The sequence below is a fragment of the Gopherus evgoodei genome, chromosome 15, assembly GCF_007399415.2.
Source record: "Gopherus evgoodei ecotype Sinaloan lineage chromosome 15, rGopEvg1_v1.p, whole genome shotgun sequence".
Taxonomy (NCBI): Eukaryota; Metazoa; Chordata; order Testudines; family Testudinidae; genus Gopherus; species Gopherus evgoodei.
The window spans coordinates 14,024,345-14,041,849 of record NC_044336.1 but is presented as its reverse complement, the minus strand read 5'-3'; the positions used below and the strand labels follow the sequence as shown (position 1 = coordinate 14,041,849).

Below are 17,505 nucleotides of genomic sequence, written 5' to 3'. Positions count from 1 at the left end.
TCATTTTTACAGTACAAATATTTGTAATAAAAATTATAATATAGGGAGCAGTGCACACTTTGTATTCTGTGTTATAAATTGAAATCAAATAATTGAAAATGTAGAAAAACATCCAAAATATTGAATACATTTCAGTTGGTATTCTATTGTTTAACAGTGTGATTAAAACTGCAATTAATTTTTTTACTTGCGATTAACTCAGAAAAGAATTAATTGTATCAGTTAAGCGCGATTAATCAACAGCCCTATTTTACAGATAACCATTTGCTTCCAAAACTTCTACTTGTTACTACATGACTATATTTCATTAAATAAACTGTTACTTATTTTCACTACCAAAAAAGGAAGTGCTTTTGTTGCCCTTGGCCAGGGTTGGGAAGCTGACCCTCTGGCACAAATCAAGCTTCGTCATCCTAAGGGCAGAGGGTAGCAAGATGCCTTACACCCCTGGGTACCGCCAGGTAGTGTCACACTAGCACTTGAAGTCAGTTGTTGTTGGGTTCGGGTCAGGTTAGGTTGCAAGCCCATGATTGCTATGAAAGGGAAGAGAGCACAGCGTCAAAGACACTGAGATGCAGTGGAAGTGAACTATTCCTAAATCACGAAAACTTGGTTCCTTCTTGTCTCCTTCATTCTTCCCTTATCACTCACCATCCAGCCTTGGACACGGCCATGGTACAGCGGATAGGGTTGCCAGTGAAAGTGAGTGAGGGTGGGGGCGAGCGAGCGATGGAAGGGGAGGAGCTGGAGTAAATGGGGGCAGGGTAAGGGGCAGGGCCTTGGGGAAGGAGCGGCGCAATGGTGTTCGGTGGTCCCTGCTGGTCATGACTGAGGCATTGCAGCAGGGCAATACATAGAAAGTTTGCAGTGGTTCAGCCCATGCTGCACCTGTTCTTGGTGGTGTGTGTACAGATCGCTAGGTGCTCTCACATGGGCCAGTGACTCCATGGAGACACCTAAGGACTTCACTGTTGCCAGGCTGTTGTACGCGGAAGGTGCTTCAACACTATGGCGATAGGCGACAGCATAAAACCCAGAGAGAGACAGAGAGAGAGAGAGATGGGCATAATGAAAAGACCATCCAGGCTCTGAAGGGTTCACAGCTGAAGTAATGGAAGACCTTAGGCTGTAGGGCTCTCAGTCAGACATAGTTAAAAATTCACATGCAAAGGCTTTTGTGTTTGTTTTTTTTTAAAAACTAGCTGCGGCCTGACTGAATGTATCTGACTATTTATATTTTTCCAGCCATTCATTTTTGGATTTTTAAAAAAGATTATAAATTAAAAAATCTCCCATCGTCTTCGTAAAAAACACCAGCTCAACCAGCGCTGCACATGGATCTAAACTCCTCATGCTGTCTGGGATGACATGTTGTAGGAAGCTTTCTTCAGGGTCTCTAGAAAGAACTGCTCATCTTCCAAGAAATCCCGGTCCTGCAGAGAGAGAGAGAGGGGAAGGGCCATCACTGGTTGTGGCCGGAACTCCCTGAGAGTAGAGTACAGATGCCCACATGCCTGGTAGATAATCACTGTCTTGGGAACTGACATATAAGGTAAGTATCAGAAGCAGTCAAAGCCTAGGCTTTGACAGGTAAGTGCACCAGCAAGTACAGTTACTTACTTTGTTGTAACTGTGGTTCTCCAAAATGTCTTGTCTGTGTGGATCCCAGTTAAGGAATGCATGAGGTACATGTGCACCTTGAATGGGATCCATAGAGACAACCTGAATAACCTCTCTTTCCTAGATAGGAACATGAGGATTCTAAGGAATCAAAGCAGAATTCCAATTATGCAGGGGTGTTGGGGGAAGAGCAGGTGAGTGATTGGAGAATCTGGAGAGAGTAGGACCAAGCACCAAAAGAATAGGCATTAACCACCTTGATATAGCACCTTCCATCTGAGGATCTCAGAAAACTGGGTCTGAAGCAGGACATACACCCCACTCCAGTGGTGACCAAGGTTGTTAACTAGCAGCCCAAGTGGGACAAGCCAATGAGAAGCTTTGATGATCTGTTTGGCCAAGAATTTATGACGGTCATTGCTTCTGTTGTTTATCTACTTCTGCTTTAAGTGTATCAGGGAAACACCAGGATGTCTGTTCTCTAAAATGACCCTTTTGCGGCACAGCGCAGCACAGCTTTACTGCCCAGCAACAACCTTCAGATAAAGACCCATCCCTTGGCAGGTGGCACTGAGCCCTCGCTGTCTCTCTTCCTGGAAGAGTCCAGATGGTTTCCAAGCCAAAGCCAAAACCCAGCTCAGTAGCAGACCTGAGGTTGGGTCCCTTTTACATCTGAGCAAATGCTACGGAACCTCATCTTACCTGCTCAGCTGTGTGCTTCAGCAGCACTAGTCTGGCATATAACTCAGCAGGTACCGCTCCTGCTGTGCCCTGGGCGCCCCCCATTCTGCCAGAGTTGTGCCAAGGTAAGTCAATAACAGGAGGGGAGAAATCTGCAAAGAAAGCACAATAGTGCAGAATACAGGGTTAGAGCAATGTGGGGCATCGGTGTATTCTATAGAGACACTCAGAGGGAGGCAGGGAAGTTGGACCCACTAAGCTTTCCTAGTATTATTGCTGTGTCCGTGTTTTCATGTCCTGGGGGAGTATGGCAGTCCCTCTTCCCAGCCTGTGACCTGAGGAAACTGTGGGGATTAATTATAATGATTATGTGGCACTTCTATAGCCTCTTTCATGCAAGGATCCTACAGCACTTAAACATTTAATTAACCCTCTGGAGTAGGCAACTCATTAGTCCCATTTTACAGAAGGGAAAGAGAGAAGTTAACCAATTTTCCCTGTCCAATGCAGCAAGTCAGTTGTGGAGCCAGGAATGGAAACCAGGACTCCTGACTCCAATCCCTTGCTTGGACCATAAGCCCAGATCCCTCTTGTGAAGAGGCGACTTCAGAACTCGACTCAGGTCTTTATCCTTTGAAAGCCAGAGAGCTGCCCTGCCCATTCTGTGAGATGAAGATGCAGGAGGTGCTGTCCCTTTGGCCTGGTCCACACTTACAAATTAGATCAACCCAGTGATGTTGCTCAGGGCTGAGAAAAATGTCGTGCCTCGAGCACTGTAGTTAGGTCGACCTGACTCCTGGTGTAGACCTGGCTAGGCTGACAGAAGAATTTTTCTGTTGACTTAGCGACTCACTTTTGGAGAGATGGATTAACTCCGCTGACGGAAAACCCCTTTCCGTCAATATAGGGAGCGTCTACACCACAATGTCACAGCTGCAGTGCCGTAGCTGCGCCACTGTAGCAGCTGCAGCGTAGACAAGCCTTTCCTCTCATTTCCTTGCTCACAGGAACATGGGACTAGAGAGGACCTCTAGGGTCATTGAGTCCAGTAACCTGCTATCACAGACAACCCCGGCATGTTGTTCTGCTCATACATTTATCAAACTCCACCTGAAAACCAGTTTGGTTTCTTGCCTCCACTCCTCCTGTTGGAGACTGTTCCCTAACCCCTCTCCTTTGATGGTTAGAAACCTGCTTCTAAATTTCCAGCCTAACTTTCCTCATGGCCAGTTTATTCCCATTTATTTTAGAGCCAACATTGTCCTTTAGGTTAAATAGCTCTTCTTCCTTCCTGGGCTTCCCCCCGGTGTATTTACAGAGAGCAATCACTGAGAACAACCACTCAAGAGCTTTTCTATTGGCTGGCGTGAAGGAGCAGCTTACAGTGTGTGGTGGAGAGGCTCTTGGTTTGAACATCTGGGTGTGGCACCCGGGGCTTGGTCAGGAACTGCACCGGGCTGTTTGGCAGCTCCTCTCGCAGCTGTTCAAGCTGTCTCCTTTGATGAGCCAGGTTCTGGCGCTCCTACCCCGCCCGAGGAGAGAAAGGGAGAAAAGCTGGTTTAATAGGGTCTGGCATGTTGCGGCACGTAGAAAAAAAAAACGAGAGGGGAAACGCGAGGATCTGATTGCCTGGTGCAGGTGCTGCTCCTGCTGCCTCAGCCGTTCCAGCCGCTGCTGTACGGTACACAGCCTTGTCCGATGTTCTGACTCCACCTTCTTCGCCTCTAGCAGGGCCCTCTCTCCTTCCTCGTACTTCTGCGAGGACAGCTGGGGGACACAGCAACACAGAGAGTGAGTGGGGGGCGGGGGAGCAAGAGTGTGACGGCACCCAGCGGGGAGGAGAAAGAGCCGTGTACGTGCCTCTGGAAACCTCGGGTCATTTTGTATAGACCATGACATCCTGGACACTCCGATCCTCTGCTTACCCACCATGCTAGTAAGGCAGGTGCAGCAGCAGGGCAAGCTTCCCCTAGGCCACCCCACTCATGGATCTCATCCAGGATCTGGGGGATCTCTCAAGGATCGAGTGGGTGGCTCCATCTCCATGGTTCCTCTGCCAAGGCTTGTTCCACTGGGAACTCTAGTGAGACCAAGTTCATTTCACACAGGCCACCCAAAAGCCACCAGATAGGAATGGCTCTTGGTTGCCAGGGACTTGGTCTGGATTTGAATTTCTGTCAGAGGTGGAGGGTTCTGTATCTAATCTCCTACCTCCAGAGCCATCCAGGTACTCTCCTCCCCCTCCCCCACTGTGGATCAGACACACAGATCCTTGTATTATGAAGTAGGTCTCTGTATCCCTTTTTTCTTTTAAAGTGCTAAATCACTAACAAACATTCATGTAAAGAACCATCGCTCCTGGCTGTTGACTTCTATAGCTCTTCAGCCAGAAATCCCAACATGTTTTATCAAGGGAGAGGGATATCGCTCTCCCCCATCACAGAGGGAGAACCAAGGCACAGAGAGATAATTGAGGTGCCCAAGCTTACCCGCAGGATGTCACTGGAAGAACGGGGAACTGAAGTCCCATTCTCAAGTCTTTGCACCACTGCGGCCTCCACTTCCTCTATGGCCTTTCCTGGATCCTAATGGGGAAGGATTGTGGGGGCACTGACTGCAAGGGGTTAAGAGAGGAGGAGACATTGTCCTTCCTACCTTGCTCATGCTGTCAATCTCCTCTGCCCTCTGTTTGACGTGCAAAGCGGCCGCATTAAGCCGTTCCTTTTCGAGCCTCAGCTCCTGCCTCTCTTGCTCCACAGATTCCCTTTCTCTAGCCAGCTGCTCCTCCTTAGCCCTCAGCTCACTGGCCCTGATTTTCAGATCCGCTTGTTCCTAGGAAGAGAGCATCAATGGTGGCTCTATATTGGCTCCTCTCCCGAGCACTCATCCCAAGTGCTCAGAGAGATCCGTGATAGAAGAGCCCCCCCAAACTCCTGGCCCACTGGAGGGCTGTTCCCTGCTGTACATTTACTAGAGCGCTGGCTTTGTTGTGCAGGGGAAGGTCCCCAAGCATTAGCGTGCAGGTTGTTTCCTTTGCCCTGCCCAGACAAAACAGCTGGCTCAGGAATCTGGGCCAGTCACAAGAAGGATTGGAAGGTTTCCCTTTGCCTGCATTATTCAGGGTTCCATGGCCCCCTATAGACAACTCCTTCCTACAGCAGGAACACATGTTACAGGCAAAGTGCTACACTGAGACTGCTGTGCTGCTCAACCACCCCTCAGCTAGGGGGGTGAGAGAACACCATGCACTGCACTCCTCCTTTCCCTGCCCCGGCAGCTACGTCCCTGATGCCAAGAACATGCACCAATAATGGTAATTTGTTGGCAGTAATAGTATTAGTCACCGCCCAGTGATTTATAAAATACTCCGACAATCAGATCTGCTCTTACTTTGCCATCATCTGTATACCTGGAGAGAGAGAGGGATTTCCTCATGGTGATGCTCAAAGGGGGTGGAGCAGGGACCACACGGAGGTGGGGAAGATGCAGGAAGGAATTTACATCGTTACCATGTGGAATCACTGAGTGGCTGGAGAGGAAACATGTCAGCGAAGCTCTGTCCAGCTGCTCTAGCCCATCAGCTGACAAAGCTGAATTCAAGCCCTGACGGACTGAAACGGGAATATGCTTCGCCGGGGTACCTTTGCCAGGGTCATGATGGCCCCTTCCCTCTGGGAGTCTATCTGCAAGGCGCGGTCGACATCACGCTCTGTCCGCTCCTTGCTCAGTTTCTGCTGGGTGTGGAACTCCGACCACTCCATGGCGAGCTTTCGACGCTCCTCTGCGCACTTCTGCATGACCGACTTCTGCTCCTCCAGCAAGACGTTCTGTGGGAGCAAAGTTTGAGAGATGCAACCAAGTCCTCCAAACCAGAGAGATGTAGGGAAGGTTGGCTTGAGATCACAGAGAGAGTACCCATTCCATCAGGAAAGAGTGAAAAAGGAGATCCTTACGCTGCTCTTCAGACTGAAAAGGATTCCTGCTACTAAGATTCCTGCTGCTGCTCCTGGGAACTGGGTATTATTCTTGTACCTAGACAGCGGAACCCCCTCTTTGTACTATTGAGGCAGAGTTTTGCACTGTTCCCACAACACGGCAGTGAAGCAGAGGTAGTGACAGTAGATCTCACTACCCTGTGGTGAAGTCTCTATCAAACATCTACAGAGTTTAAACAGGAGTGCTTTTCAGGAGGGGAACGTTACAGCAATGGGTTTTAAAAATACCGAGAAACTAGTACCCTCCACTTGACATTATTTTCCTGCCTTCAGCCACAATCTGAGGCTTTTCTCGCTCACGTGACCTAGTGTGTGTCATTGTTACTCTATGCAACAACCGTATGCCAAACCTGGACAAGCCTACCACCTTCCTGCTGACCTCATGCCATCCCAACGCCACCTCGGTCACTCACACTGTCGACTGCTGTGCCGCATCTCTGGGAAGAGCAGATAGGTGCTACCCCAGCAAACACAAAATGCTCGAGCTCCAGGAGCACATGTGCCTTGCCCAAGAGTGACAAGTGATGTCTGACAGGCTCACATGCTGGCTTATGGTTCTGACTGAGCAGGAGGCCAAGATTATTGCCAAGTAAAGCGTAGGGTACTGTGATGCCTCACCGAAGCCCCAAGTGGTTAATCTCCAAGTGGAACTGCTTCCTGCCCCCAAATCTTCTACTCCTATTAGATTAATATCCTTGAGCTATGCTGAATTCTACGGGGATTTATTTCCATCCTGCCCTTTGTCCTCCAGCAAAAGGATTTTTCTCCTGGCCTTGATGCCATCTGAATGAATGCTACATAATGGGAACACTTCCTCCTTGAGACCATCATAACAACACCGGACCTTTGCCCGCTCCAGCTCTTCCCTCTCCATGGTCAGCTGCTGGGTCATCACCCTCCGCTGCTCCTCTAGCGAGCGCTGTAGAGATTCCACTTTGGATTGTTCTGCTGTCACCCTCCAGCGTTCCTAGAGCGCAGAGATGACAGCAGACAGAGGGAAAGCAATGCATGGGTTACGCGAACCTATGGTACAATCATGCCTTAAACTGAAGCAGATATTTTCCCACCACCACCTCCGTTTTCTTTGACTTCAGGGCAGGGCCTGAGCCTTGGAGGTTCAGGCCCTGCCCTGATTTTTTCCCCACCAAGCAGGGAGACAGTTTTTCACCTGTGGAAAAAAACTGGCCTCTCACTCTGACTGTCTGAAGGTTGAGGAGAGTTCTCATATTGGATACAGAACATGCAGGGCCCGCCCCCCGTCAGAGCCATTATCAGACAGAGGCTGAAGACACAGGTTGTCGGCCTCGCATCACCTGCTCGAGGAGACGAGTTTGCTCACTCAGCCTGGCCTCCATTTTAGCGATGACCTCCTGCAGCCGGCTCCTCTCCTCCTCCATGTCCCTCTGTTGTCGTGTCAGTCTGTCCTGCAGCACTGAAGGGAGAAAAACCACCGTGCAGCAAACTGCAGCCATTCACAGGCCAATCCCACAGTCCAGCACAAGCCACCATTATGGCCGTCTTACAAAAGAAGTTGCAGGGACAGATCCTCAGCTGGTTTAAATCAGTGTCACTCCAATGGTACTGCGCTGGTTTACGACAGCTGGGAAGTGACCTGTCTGTCTGTCTGGGAGTGTAGTCTCGCTACAGGATATTCCCGGGGAGACACTTTCAGCACAGAGGATCTTTGGCATAGTTGTCTTGCTCAGGTACAGCCCTGGACAAGGCATTGTTCTTTTCAGAAAGGTGAGTGCGTAGGAGAGCCACAAATGGGAACAGCTGCCGGAGTGGACGGATGATCTTGTGATTAAGACACTGGACAGGGATCTAGGTCCAATTCTCTGCCACCAATTCCCTATGTGCTTTTGGGCAAATCACTTAATCTCTCTCTGTGCCTCAGTTCCCTGTGTGTAAATGAGGCAGGAATCATCTTGCTCTCTGTTTGTACAGCACCTAGCACAATGGGGCCTGGTCCATGATTAGGGCTCATAGATGCTTCCACAATACACAACTCCTTTTGGACTGTAAGTTCTTTGGGGCATTGACTGTGTGTGCATACAGTGGGACTCTGATTGAGGTTGGGGCCCATAACTGCTACTGTAATAAATAATCATGACTGTGATTGCTAGAAAAAATAAAAAGCAGGTACCCCTGAGCTGTTCGTCCCGCTGACGGGCTCCAATCTCAAGCTCCTGAGACGTGTTGTGGTGAGTAGCCTCCACCTTATAGGAGAGGTCACTCAGGTTACTGGAAAACTTCTCCATCTGCTCAATGACGCCGTTCAGAGACCTGCAAGAGGAAGGGGTGGGGCCACAGTTATGTGGTAGCTGCATCGATTCACACTGGGTTCATGTTTTCAACATTATCCTCATGTGACGAGGGGCTAGAAAGTTTTACTTTACAACAAAACCTTGGATTCTGAGCCCAATCTGTGGCTTCTGCAGCAGGGTCCCTGGGCAATAAATACGCACCACCTTGCCTAGGAGCTTGAGTGGATACAATAGCTTTTTCCTGAACCTCTCTTGCTCAGTTAACCCCTCCTCTTGGTAGCACCAACGGACAGGAGCTGCTTTTTCTCAGGGGTAAACAAAGCTCATTTATTGACTGACAGAGCTTGAGAGGTGGTGAGGGCAATTTACTTGCTGAGTCAGTGGCTTCTGTGCAAACACATCACCAGTGTCAGGTGTTCTCCCTTTGGTTGGGATCCACCCAACACCCCAGCCCCACCTTTCCCTGCAGACAGATCCCTGCTTGGGGACTGTGCCCATAGATGCCGAGGCCAGAAGGGACCACTGTGACTGTCTAGTCTGAGTGCGTGTGACTATTCCCCAGCCGTCCCATGGAAGGCTGTCAGGTTTATGGAGCTTGCTGTGAGAGAGCATCCCAGCTCTGTAGCAGCTCTGTTTTTCAGAGACTCTCCGAGCCATGAAGGGAAGAAGCAACCTACTCGGCTGCTTGTTGTTTTCTTCAGAACCGGAAGAGGAACCCAACCTCCATCATGGTCTACGTGGTGTGGGTGGGGAGCTGAAGGAGCAAGGCAAGGAGGCCGTGCTGGGTGGCATGGTACCTGGTATGGGAGGTAGCACTGGTTACCGCGTCAATCTCCTGATCTTTCAGTCGTTTCAACCTCTGTAGCTGCTCTTCATGGTCTTTGCGCATCTCCAGAATGGACGCCCTGTAGGATCCGGAGGGGAGGAGCCCATTAACCATGTCTAGTTATTTACGTTCCCTGCAGCCTATGCCGCAGTCGGTGCTCAGACACACGGCCCTCGTTGCCACAGCAAGAGCCCAGAAAATGGGAGCAGCCGGCTGATCTCGGCCCCTGGCTGCGGGTGATGGTGGAAGGTCACTGGATAAGCTCGGGGAGACAACTCATTTCTAGAGGAAACCTGCTGATTCCTGCCCAGGCATGGGTGGAGAGGGGAGGATAATGGGCGGGAACCCCAAAGGACTCTATGCCGGTGCAAGTCCCTGTGCCCTGCAGTGACAGTTCCACACGTACCTGCCTTGGGTGATGTGGGCCAAGTGAAGCCTGTGCTCAGGGGCCTGCTGCCTGCCGATGAGAGCACTCAGCCTCCTCACAAACACATGCAAATGCTCGTGGCTAGCTGCATAACTCAGGAGATCGGGACAAACCTTTAATCACTTCCTACCAGGGCTGGGGTTATTTCACACCGTTGCACTAGCCTGACTTTTCCTGACACCATGATCCCGGCCAGGCCCATTTTCCCATCTGCTCAGACACGGATTGAATATCTTTCCAAGAGCTTCAGCGCCTTTGGGAGGTGAATAATGTTGAACCCCAGATGCTCCCCGCCAGGCTGGCTGTCCTCTCCCCTTAACCCTCCTTACCGCTGCAGTTCCCGCAGCCTCTCCACCTCCTGGACCTTCTCCTGCTCCAGCTCTGCTAGCCTGCGCTGCTGCTGTGCCAGGAGCTCCAACTTGGCCCGCTCTGCGCTTTGGCAGTGGGACAGGTACTGCGCCGCCAGTTCCTCGTTCTCCTGCCGCAGCCTCACCTCGCGCTGCCGGGAAGACTCCTCCATCACCTTCACACGGCTCCTGCCCACGAGGAGAGACACGGAGGCTGGAAGAGCTGTTTGCGCAGTGACTGATGGGCTGGGGCACTAATGGGTGGTTCTGATCTGAAATATGATGCTTAGGGGTCAATTTTCAAATGCAGGACCCTAATTTAAGTGCCAGTTTAGGTGCCTGCTGCTGATTTAATAGTAAATAAATAATAATACCTAGCTCTTTATATTTTTGTTTATATAATATGTAGCGCTTTTCATCACTAGATCCCAAAGCACTTGACAAAGGAGATAAAATCCCCTTTTACGGATTGGGAAACTGAGGCACAGAGGTGTGAGGTGTCGTGCTCAAAGTCACACGGCATGTCAGTAGGAGATCTGGAAGTAGCATCTTGATGCCCGGTCCCCTGCTCCAACTATAAGCTGGGCCAAGTGCTGTAAGCGAGGCACTACACACCCCAGGAAAGCTGTGCATCAGGCAGGATCCTGAGTGTGGGGGCAAAGGTCCATGTTGCTGGTGTGCATGTACGTGGGGTGTAGGCCCACGATACCTGTGTGCATTTTCAATGAGCTCCAAGTCTTCCTGATGACGCTGCTGTAGACTCTCCAGGAGCAGCTTCTGCTGATTCCTCTCCAGCTCCAGCTTCCGCACCTGGATGTGGAAAGTCACCAAGATGGGCTAAAGAAGACCCTTCTTGTCTGGGGTGAGACACTGTACCCCATGCTCACCACTTCTATAGGATGATGATATATTGTGTACAAAGTATGCCTTGTGAGGTATCATTTGAAAATGCATAATCTACTGCACATCATTGTCATGTTAAAATGTGTGTATCAGCATTGTACGTGGAGCTATGGATTGTTACTGAAATATACTGTAGTTCCAGGTAACTGGGTACTGTAGTACTTGATGCCATATGAATTAATGCCATGTAATGGGAACAGTTCCTTCCTGAGACCATTTTCTCAAAGACCAAGGCACACCAGGTAGGTGCTAAAAGGCCATTACTTGTTCAGTTAGAAATTCACCAGCAGGAGAGTTATAAACAAAGTATTTACAGTTCACCTGAAGGACAGCTGGCAGGGCACATACGCAATAGAACTGCATGGCTCTATGTCCCAGTGTAACCCACACACCTCCTGGGTGTGGTGTTCTAGTGACACCGAGACCACTTAGAGAGAGATACAATGAGTCTGCTCTGCAGCCTTAGCGAACAGCCAGCTGGCTTTTAGCTCGTGTACTAAGCTCCGGAGGTCCCAGGTTCGATCCCGCCCGCTGATGACCGGGGTTACACGAGCAAGGACTTTTCCAGTGAAAAGGGTCAGGATATAAGAGGGCGGGAAAGGCATCTGGCCACCTTTCCTCCCTCCATCTCTACTCATGGCAGCAAGATCACTTGAAAGACAAAGACCCATCATTGAACTAGGGGGAGTGGTCCAAACTGCAAGGCTTTCCAGTCAGCATGGACTGCTGAAAGTTTTGGGTCAGAGAAATCCTTTTGCTTTCAAATCTGATTTAACTTGGTAACGTTTAGGTCAGGAAATAGCTTGCGTATTTCTCTTATTTCTTTTGTAACCAGTTCTGACTTTTATGCCTTTACCATTTATATTCGCTTAAAATCTATCTTTCTTTAGTTAATAAACTTGTTTTATTCTTTTACCTAAACCAGTGTGTTTTGACTGAAGTGTTTGGGGAATCTCCAATCAGGTGAACAAAGGCTGGTGCATAATCATTCCCATTGATGGAATAACGGACTTTTCACGAGCTTGCACTGTTTGGGGGTGGGGGTCCTGAGCAGTGCCAGATGCACATTCCTGAGGCACCAGGCTGGGGAATTTGCCTTGTATGTAGTTCATGAGTGGCTGGGAGAGCATTCCTTGTAATGGCTGTGTGTGAGCAGAACCTGGAGAGGCTGCTTATCACTAGCAAAGCAGCGTAAAAGGCACCCTGGGATGGAGAGTTAAAGGGACCCAGTGGTTCAACAGTCCAGACTGTACCCTGTGGGATGTCAGCTGGCCTGCAGTCAGGTCCCTGCAGAGCAAACCAGTGCACATGGAGGACGTCAGCATTCACCCTTAGTGCAGGGGTAGCTCACTGGGTGGCAGCCAGCAGGTGTGCACAGAAAGCAGGAATCTTGAGGCTTTACTACAAGGGGTGCAGCTAGAACATCTCTGTGAGCCCTCCCTGCGGCCCTCAGCAGGCTGACCTTCTGTTACCTACCCAGTTCCTATCTCTGGGCAGGGATGAACCACGTCTCTGGCACCCCTAATCCTGCTGCCCTTTGGAGCCCAAGTATTTCCTTCCTAACTGTTACTATCACAGCCCAGTACGATCACTCCTAGTTTGGCCTCAGCGGGAAGACTGGTGTGAATACAGAGAGGCCAATCCTGCCTCTGCCCTCAGCCCAGCAGGCTGGGTCCCTCACCTGATTCTCCAGCTCAGCAAGGCGAGTCTGGGCACTCAGCAGCTCTGCCTGGTGCCCTGCCACATTCTCCTTCAGCTGTGCCTGCAAAGTCACCAGCCTCTTCTCGTACTCACTGGCATTCAGCAAGCTCAGGGCCAGGGGTTCGGCCTGCAGGAACTGCAAGGGGAGAGCACCGAGGGGTGGGAGAAACAAAACCAAGCCCTCTTAGAATGAAGAGTGGCAGAAGCACCCTGTCAGCCCAGCACGATGCAGTGTCCTCTGCAGAAGACATGCCCTGTCCTCACCTGCTGTGGCAATGGAATCTGCTGGAGAGGAACCCCAGACATGGCAACCTGCAATCAAACAAGGAAAAGCTCAGCCACCTTCTCCTCCTAAAGGCCTCCACCCCCGTGGGGAACATCTTAACTCTACTGAGCCTGGGAAACCCCTACAATGGCTGCCATTAATTCTGGTCCTACTTTGCACCCTTCCTCTAGGCTTGCCAATCCTTCTCTGATCTTACCCCACCGCAAATCTGGATCCTTCCTCCCAGAAGACTCTCTCTCTCTAGGAAACCTCCAAAAGGGTCTTGTCCCAGAAGACAGCATGGGCAGGACAGGAGACTTCCCACCTGCCCCAGAGCAGGCAATGGAACAGACTCGGTCTTTAGTTTGGTCTTATTGCTTGAGATGGGCTCAGGAGTAACAAGATCAATTCCTTTTAATTAAAACACAGCCACCCACAATGGAGGGCAGGAAATGAAAAGGACCCAAATGGTCTAGCTCAGGGGTAGGCAACCTATGGCACACGTGCTGAAGGTGGCACACAAGCTGATTTTCAGTGGCACTCACACTGCCCGGGTCCTGGCCACCGGTCTGGAGCCTCTGCATTTTAATTTTATTTTAAATGAAGCTTCTTAAACATTTTAAAAACTTTATTTACTTTACATACAACAATAGTTTAGTTGTATATTATAGACTTATAGAAAGAGACCTTCTAAAAACATTAAAATGTATGACTGGCACGCGAAACCTTAAATTAGAGTGAAAAAATGAAGACTCGGCACAGCACTTCTGAAAGGTTGCCGACCCCTGGTCTAACTTCAGCTTCTCGGTGAGGCTTAAAAGCTATGTAAGGATTGCGGGAGATACTCATTTTTAATAGCTTTGATAATTTCCCCCTTTAAATTGCTAATAAATAAATACATTTTAAACACACACACACACACACCCCTTTCACCTCAAAACTAAGAAAACCTGGCAATGTAAAACCCAATAACTAGCTAGAATCCAAGTCTCATTATAAATTACCACACTCACATGTGTATTCTCAGCACTGCCAGTCAAGGGCCTCAAAGCTTTTTTTAAACACTAATTAAAACCTCACAGGACTCTTGGAAAGGAAATAAGGGTGTGTTATTTCACCCCTTCTACTGCTGAAGCAATGGAGGCATGGAGAATATAAGTGACTTGCCCGAGGTCACGTTACATAGCCAGTCAGTGAGACAGCAGGGAGCAGAATGCAGACTCCTGATTCCCACTTCTAATCCTGCATTTTAGCCACTGAAAAATGACTGTACAGGTAGGGGTGTATTATCCCCAATACACCATGGTCGGTGTTGTAGCATCTCACACCTACCTGAGTTAGTGTGGGAAACCCAAGACCCTCTGGATATCCTTGGAGAGAAGCTGTAAGTGGTGAAAATTCAACACATTTAACACTCAGACATGGCAGTGGATTTAGGCATTTTCAATGTAAAGAGCGGAAAGACGGTAGCATTGGAAGCAGAAATAAATGAAGCCCTTCCACCTCTAACCATAGGTGTGCTGCTTCAGCATGAGGAGGACATGCAGGTGTCATAAGGGCTCCAGCCACTGAAGCAGTGGGGGGGCAGATACTCGAGACCACACGGGCAGAGTGGAGCCATGAGGGACTGGAAGGTCCTCTAGGCACTAAAGAAAGATGCATCTTTAATGAAACCCTTGGACCCCACAAGTGCCTCCTTGAATGCTTTAGGCACATTCATCCCTTCACCTGCCTTTCTACATCCCTGCCAAGGAGCTGACTGGGGCAGATTTCTACTCTGTGCATATGGACTGACATGACAGGTGCTCGATATGCAGCACTGGCCTGGTTTTCGTCCACAACCCCTTCAAATCACTAGGACCCGCAAGTGCTCAGCACCTCTAGGAAATCAGGCTATACTGTACTTGTGTCCAAGGACCCAGGCATGCAGTGCAGTCCTGGCAAGGTCAGCAAGCTCTCCCCTTCCAACCCAAGAGCCACCATTTCTGCACCCTCCTTCGATCTCCTCCTGCTTGGCCAGCCTCATCATGGTGCTCACCCTCCAGACAGGAGGCAGATTACTGACCTCATGTGAGACTGAACCAGCTGTCATCACCCTCCATGCAGAAGCCCAGTGCGTTTCCTCTGTGACGTGCCTGCCCTCTGGCAGTACCGAGAGAAAGGGGCTTCTGGTTCTCATCTGGCTCCCACAGCCTCCCACAGCATCTGGCTCCCACAGCCTGCACTGCTGCTCTTAAGTCACACAACTGACCACACGCATTTGCTTTGAACCCTTCACGTTGTGTGCTCCTTCCAGGCTCCAACCCAATATCACCTGGCCACCTAAATGGGAAATACCTCCCACCCCCATTGGCTTTGATGTCATCCCTTTGACACACGACTGAGGCCACTGTCTGCTACTTCCTGACTATATAATGTCCAACCTCTTTTAATACAGAAGTACCTCAGCGTTACAAACACCAGAGTTACCAACTGACCGGTCAACCACACACCTCATTTGGAATAGGAAGTACATAATTGAGCAGCAGCAGAGATAAAAGACCCCAAAACACAAATACAGTACAGTACTGTATTAAATGTAAACTACTAAAAATATAAAGGGAACATTTAAAAAAAAGATTTGACAAGGTAAGGAAACTGCGTCTTGTGCTTATTTAATTTAAATGAAGATGGCTAAGAGCAGCATTTTTCTTCTGCATAGTGAACTTTCAAGGCTGTGTTAAGTTAATGCTCACTTGTAAACTTTTGAAAGAACCATGATGTTTTGTTCATAGTTACGAATAACCTCCATTCCTGAGGAGTTTGTAACTCTGAGGTTCTACCGTAGATTTCATGGAGAAAAGTTACACATGAGCCAACAGGGGGCAGTGCTCTGTAACAGCTGGCACTGAGATGGGAATAACAGGATGGCTGCAGATGGCTGACGGTTACCCACCTTCCCGCATCCCTGCATTGCATGCTATGTGACGGGGTGGTAGGACAATGAGGGTGTGTCTTCACAGCAACTAGACACCCGCGGCTGGCCCATGCCTGCCAACTTGACTCAGGCTGTGAGGCTGTTTCATTGCAGGATCCTACAGCCTGGACTCCAGCCAGAGCCCTGCAAGCCTGAGTCAGCTGGCACAGGACAGCTGTGGGTTTTTCTTTGCTGTGCAGACATACCCTAAGGGGCTAAGACCAGGATGCAAAGCGGTGAAAGGATGAGGTTGAATGTTTAGGTGGGGTAATCCAAGGAGGTGAGCAGACTGTGGAAGTGGAGGATGAAGAAGGCTGCTAGCGTGTTAAGGAAAGCATGGCTGCACAGGTCTGGCCCTTCCTCAGCACCAGAGAGGCCATGAAAAGAAGCTATGCCAGACACTAAACTAGCACCCATAGGCTGTAATTGGAGAGGACTCTGTCCAAACTCAGAGAGTGTGGAGGTGGCAGGGGGCTGAGACTGGTTAGGATCTGACCCCTTCCCACTGAGACAGAGAGAGAATATGATCAGCCACACATCTATCTACCATTCATTTGTGGGACAAGCCTCAAAGGTCCCTACAGACAGCACAGCAAACATGTTAGGGCTTTTGGGATTTCGTAATGAGACCTTTTTGATATACAATTCAGAAGCCTTGCTAGGCCCATCTTTTCTCCATTTTCATCTCACCTTCAAGGGCAATGATGCAGAGATCATTTCACTTTAAAAGATACAACTCTGTATTCCCCATCTGAGGAGAGAGAGTATAATTTGGGAATCCTCCAGGTTACACAATGTCTCTCTATGGCTCCTGATCACTCAGCTAGGTGCATCAGGAGTGTGTGTTGCCTCCACAATAGCTGGGCCAATTTGGGATGTGAAACATACCGGCGTTACTGGTGTCTCCAGGACGTGCCCCTTTCCCGGACTCAGATGTAAGAGATGAGGCTTGTTTCTGAGTGGTTAGCCATGGAACGGGATACCTGTGGGATGCATAGAGTAACTAGAATGCCATTATAGCCCCACAGCAGGGCGTGTGTGGAAAAAGAGATTAAAGGGGTATTTTCTAGTTAACATGCATCGCTTTTGTAAGAAGAGAGTTTCACCAAACATCCAAATCAGCAGTTTTGTACAGCACCAGGCCTACGGATTCCTGCATGTGGAGTCACAAAGGGATGGTGTTCAAAGGCCAAAAGTTGGAGGTGTCAATTCAAGGTGATTTGTCTTTAAAACACACTGCACCTGATCTCACTGTTCACGCACATCACAGATTTAGCCACCACAAATCAATAGCCACCAAATCAATAGCCACCACAAAGTTCTCTTCCTGCCTACCCTTATTTAGGATGGACTGATTTAAATCAAAATCATTTAGATAAATAACCAGGAAATCAAAGTATTTAAAATCATCCATTAACATCAGAGCAAGCAAGGAACTTTGATTTAAATAATTGATTTTAATCATGTTTTACATTTGTACTTCTTCGTTATTTTCCTAAAGGAAAAGCTGATTCTCA

The 17,505-nt window shown here is 49.2% G+C and overlaps 1 protein-coding gene across 3 annotated transcripts in view; it reads right to left on the bottom strand.

The window, feature by feature from the left end:
- Positions 1 to 1,196: 1,196 nt before the first annotated feature.
- FBF1 (Fas binding factor 1) overlaps positions 1,197 to 17,505 on the bottom strand; it is a 33,533-nt gene continuing 17,224 nt past the window's right edge. For all 3 annotated transcript variants that reach the window (XM_030534426.1, XM_030534427.1, XM_030534428.1), the window contains 16 exons: positions 16,877 to 16,971; positions 14,365 to 14,414; positions 13,032 to 13,079; positions 12,748 to 12,903; positions 10,873 to 10,973; positions 10,146 to 10,352; positions 9,361 to 9,468; positions 8,443 to 8,582; positions 7,610 to 7,728; positions 7,141 to 7,263; positions 5,943 to 6,128; positions 4,957 to 5,133; positions 3,931 to 4,068; positions 3,685 to 3,823; positions 2,323 to 2,453; positions 1,197 to 1,433 (listed from right to left, as the gene is read on the bottom strand). In XM_030534426.1, coding sequence (XP_030390286.1) covers positions 1,350 to 1,433; positions 2,323 to 2,453; positions 3,685 to 3,823; positions 3,931 to 4,068; positions 4,957 to 5,133; positions 5,943 to 6,128; positions 7,141 to 7,263; positions 7,610 to 7,728; positions 8,443 to 8,582; positions 9,361 to 9,468; positions 10,146 to 10,352; positions 10,873 to 10,973; positions 12,748 to 12,903; positions 13,032 to 13,079; positions 14,365 to 14,414; positions 16,877 to 16,971 — 2,002 coding nt within the window. In that variant the 3' untranslated portion in view covers positions 1,197 to 1,349. The remainder of the gene's footprint in view (positions 1,434 to 2,322; positions 2,454 to 3,684; positions 3,824 to 3,930; positions 4,069 to 4,956; positions 5,134 to 5,942; positions 6,129 to 7,140; positions 7,264 to 7,609; positions 7,729 to 8,442; positions 8,583 to 9,360; positions 9,469 to 10,145; positions 10,353 to 10,872; positions 10,974 to 12,747; positions 12,904 to 13,031; positions 13,080 to 14,364; positions 14,415 to 16,876; positions 16,972 to 17,505) is intronic.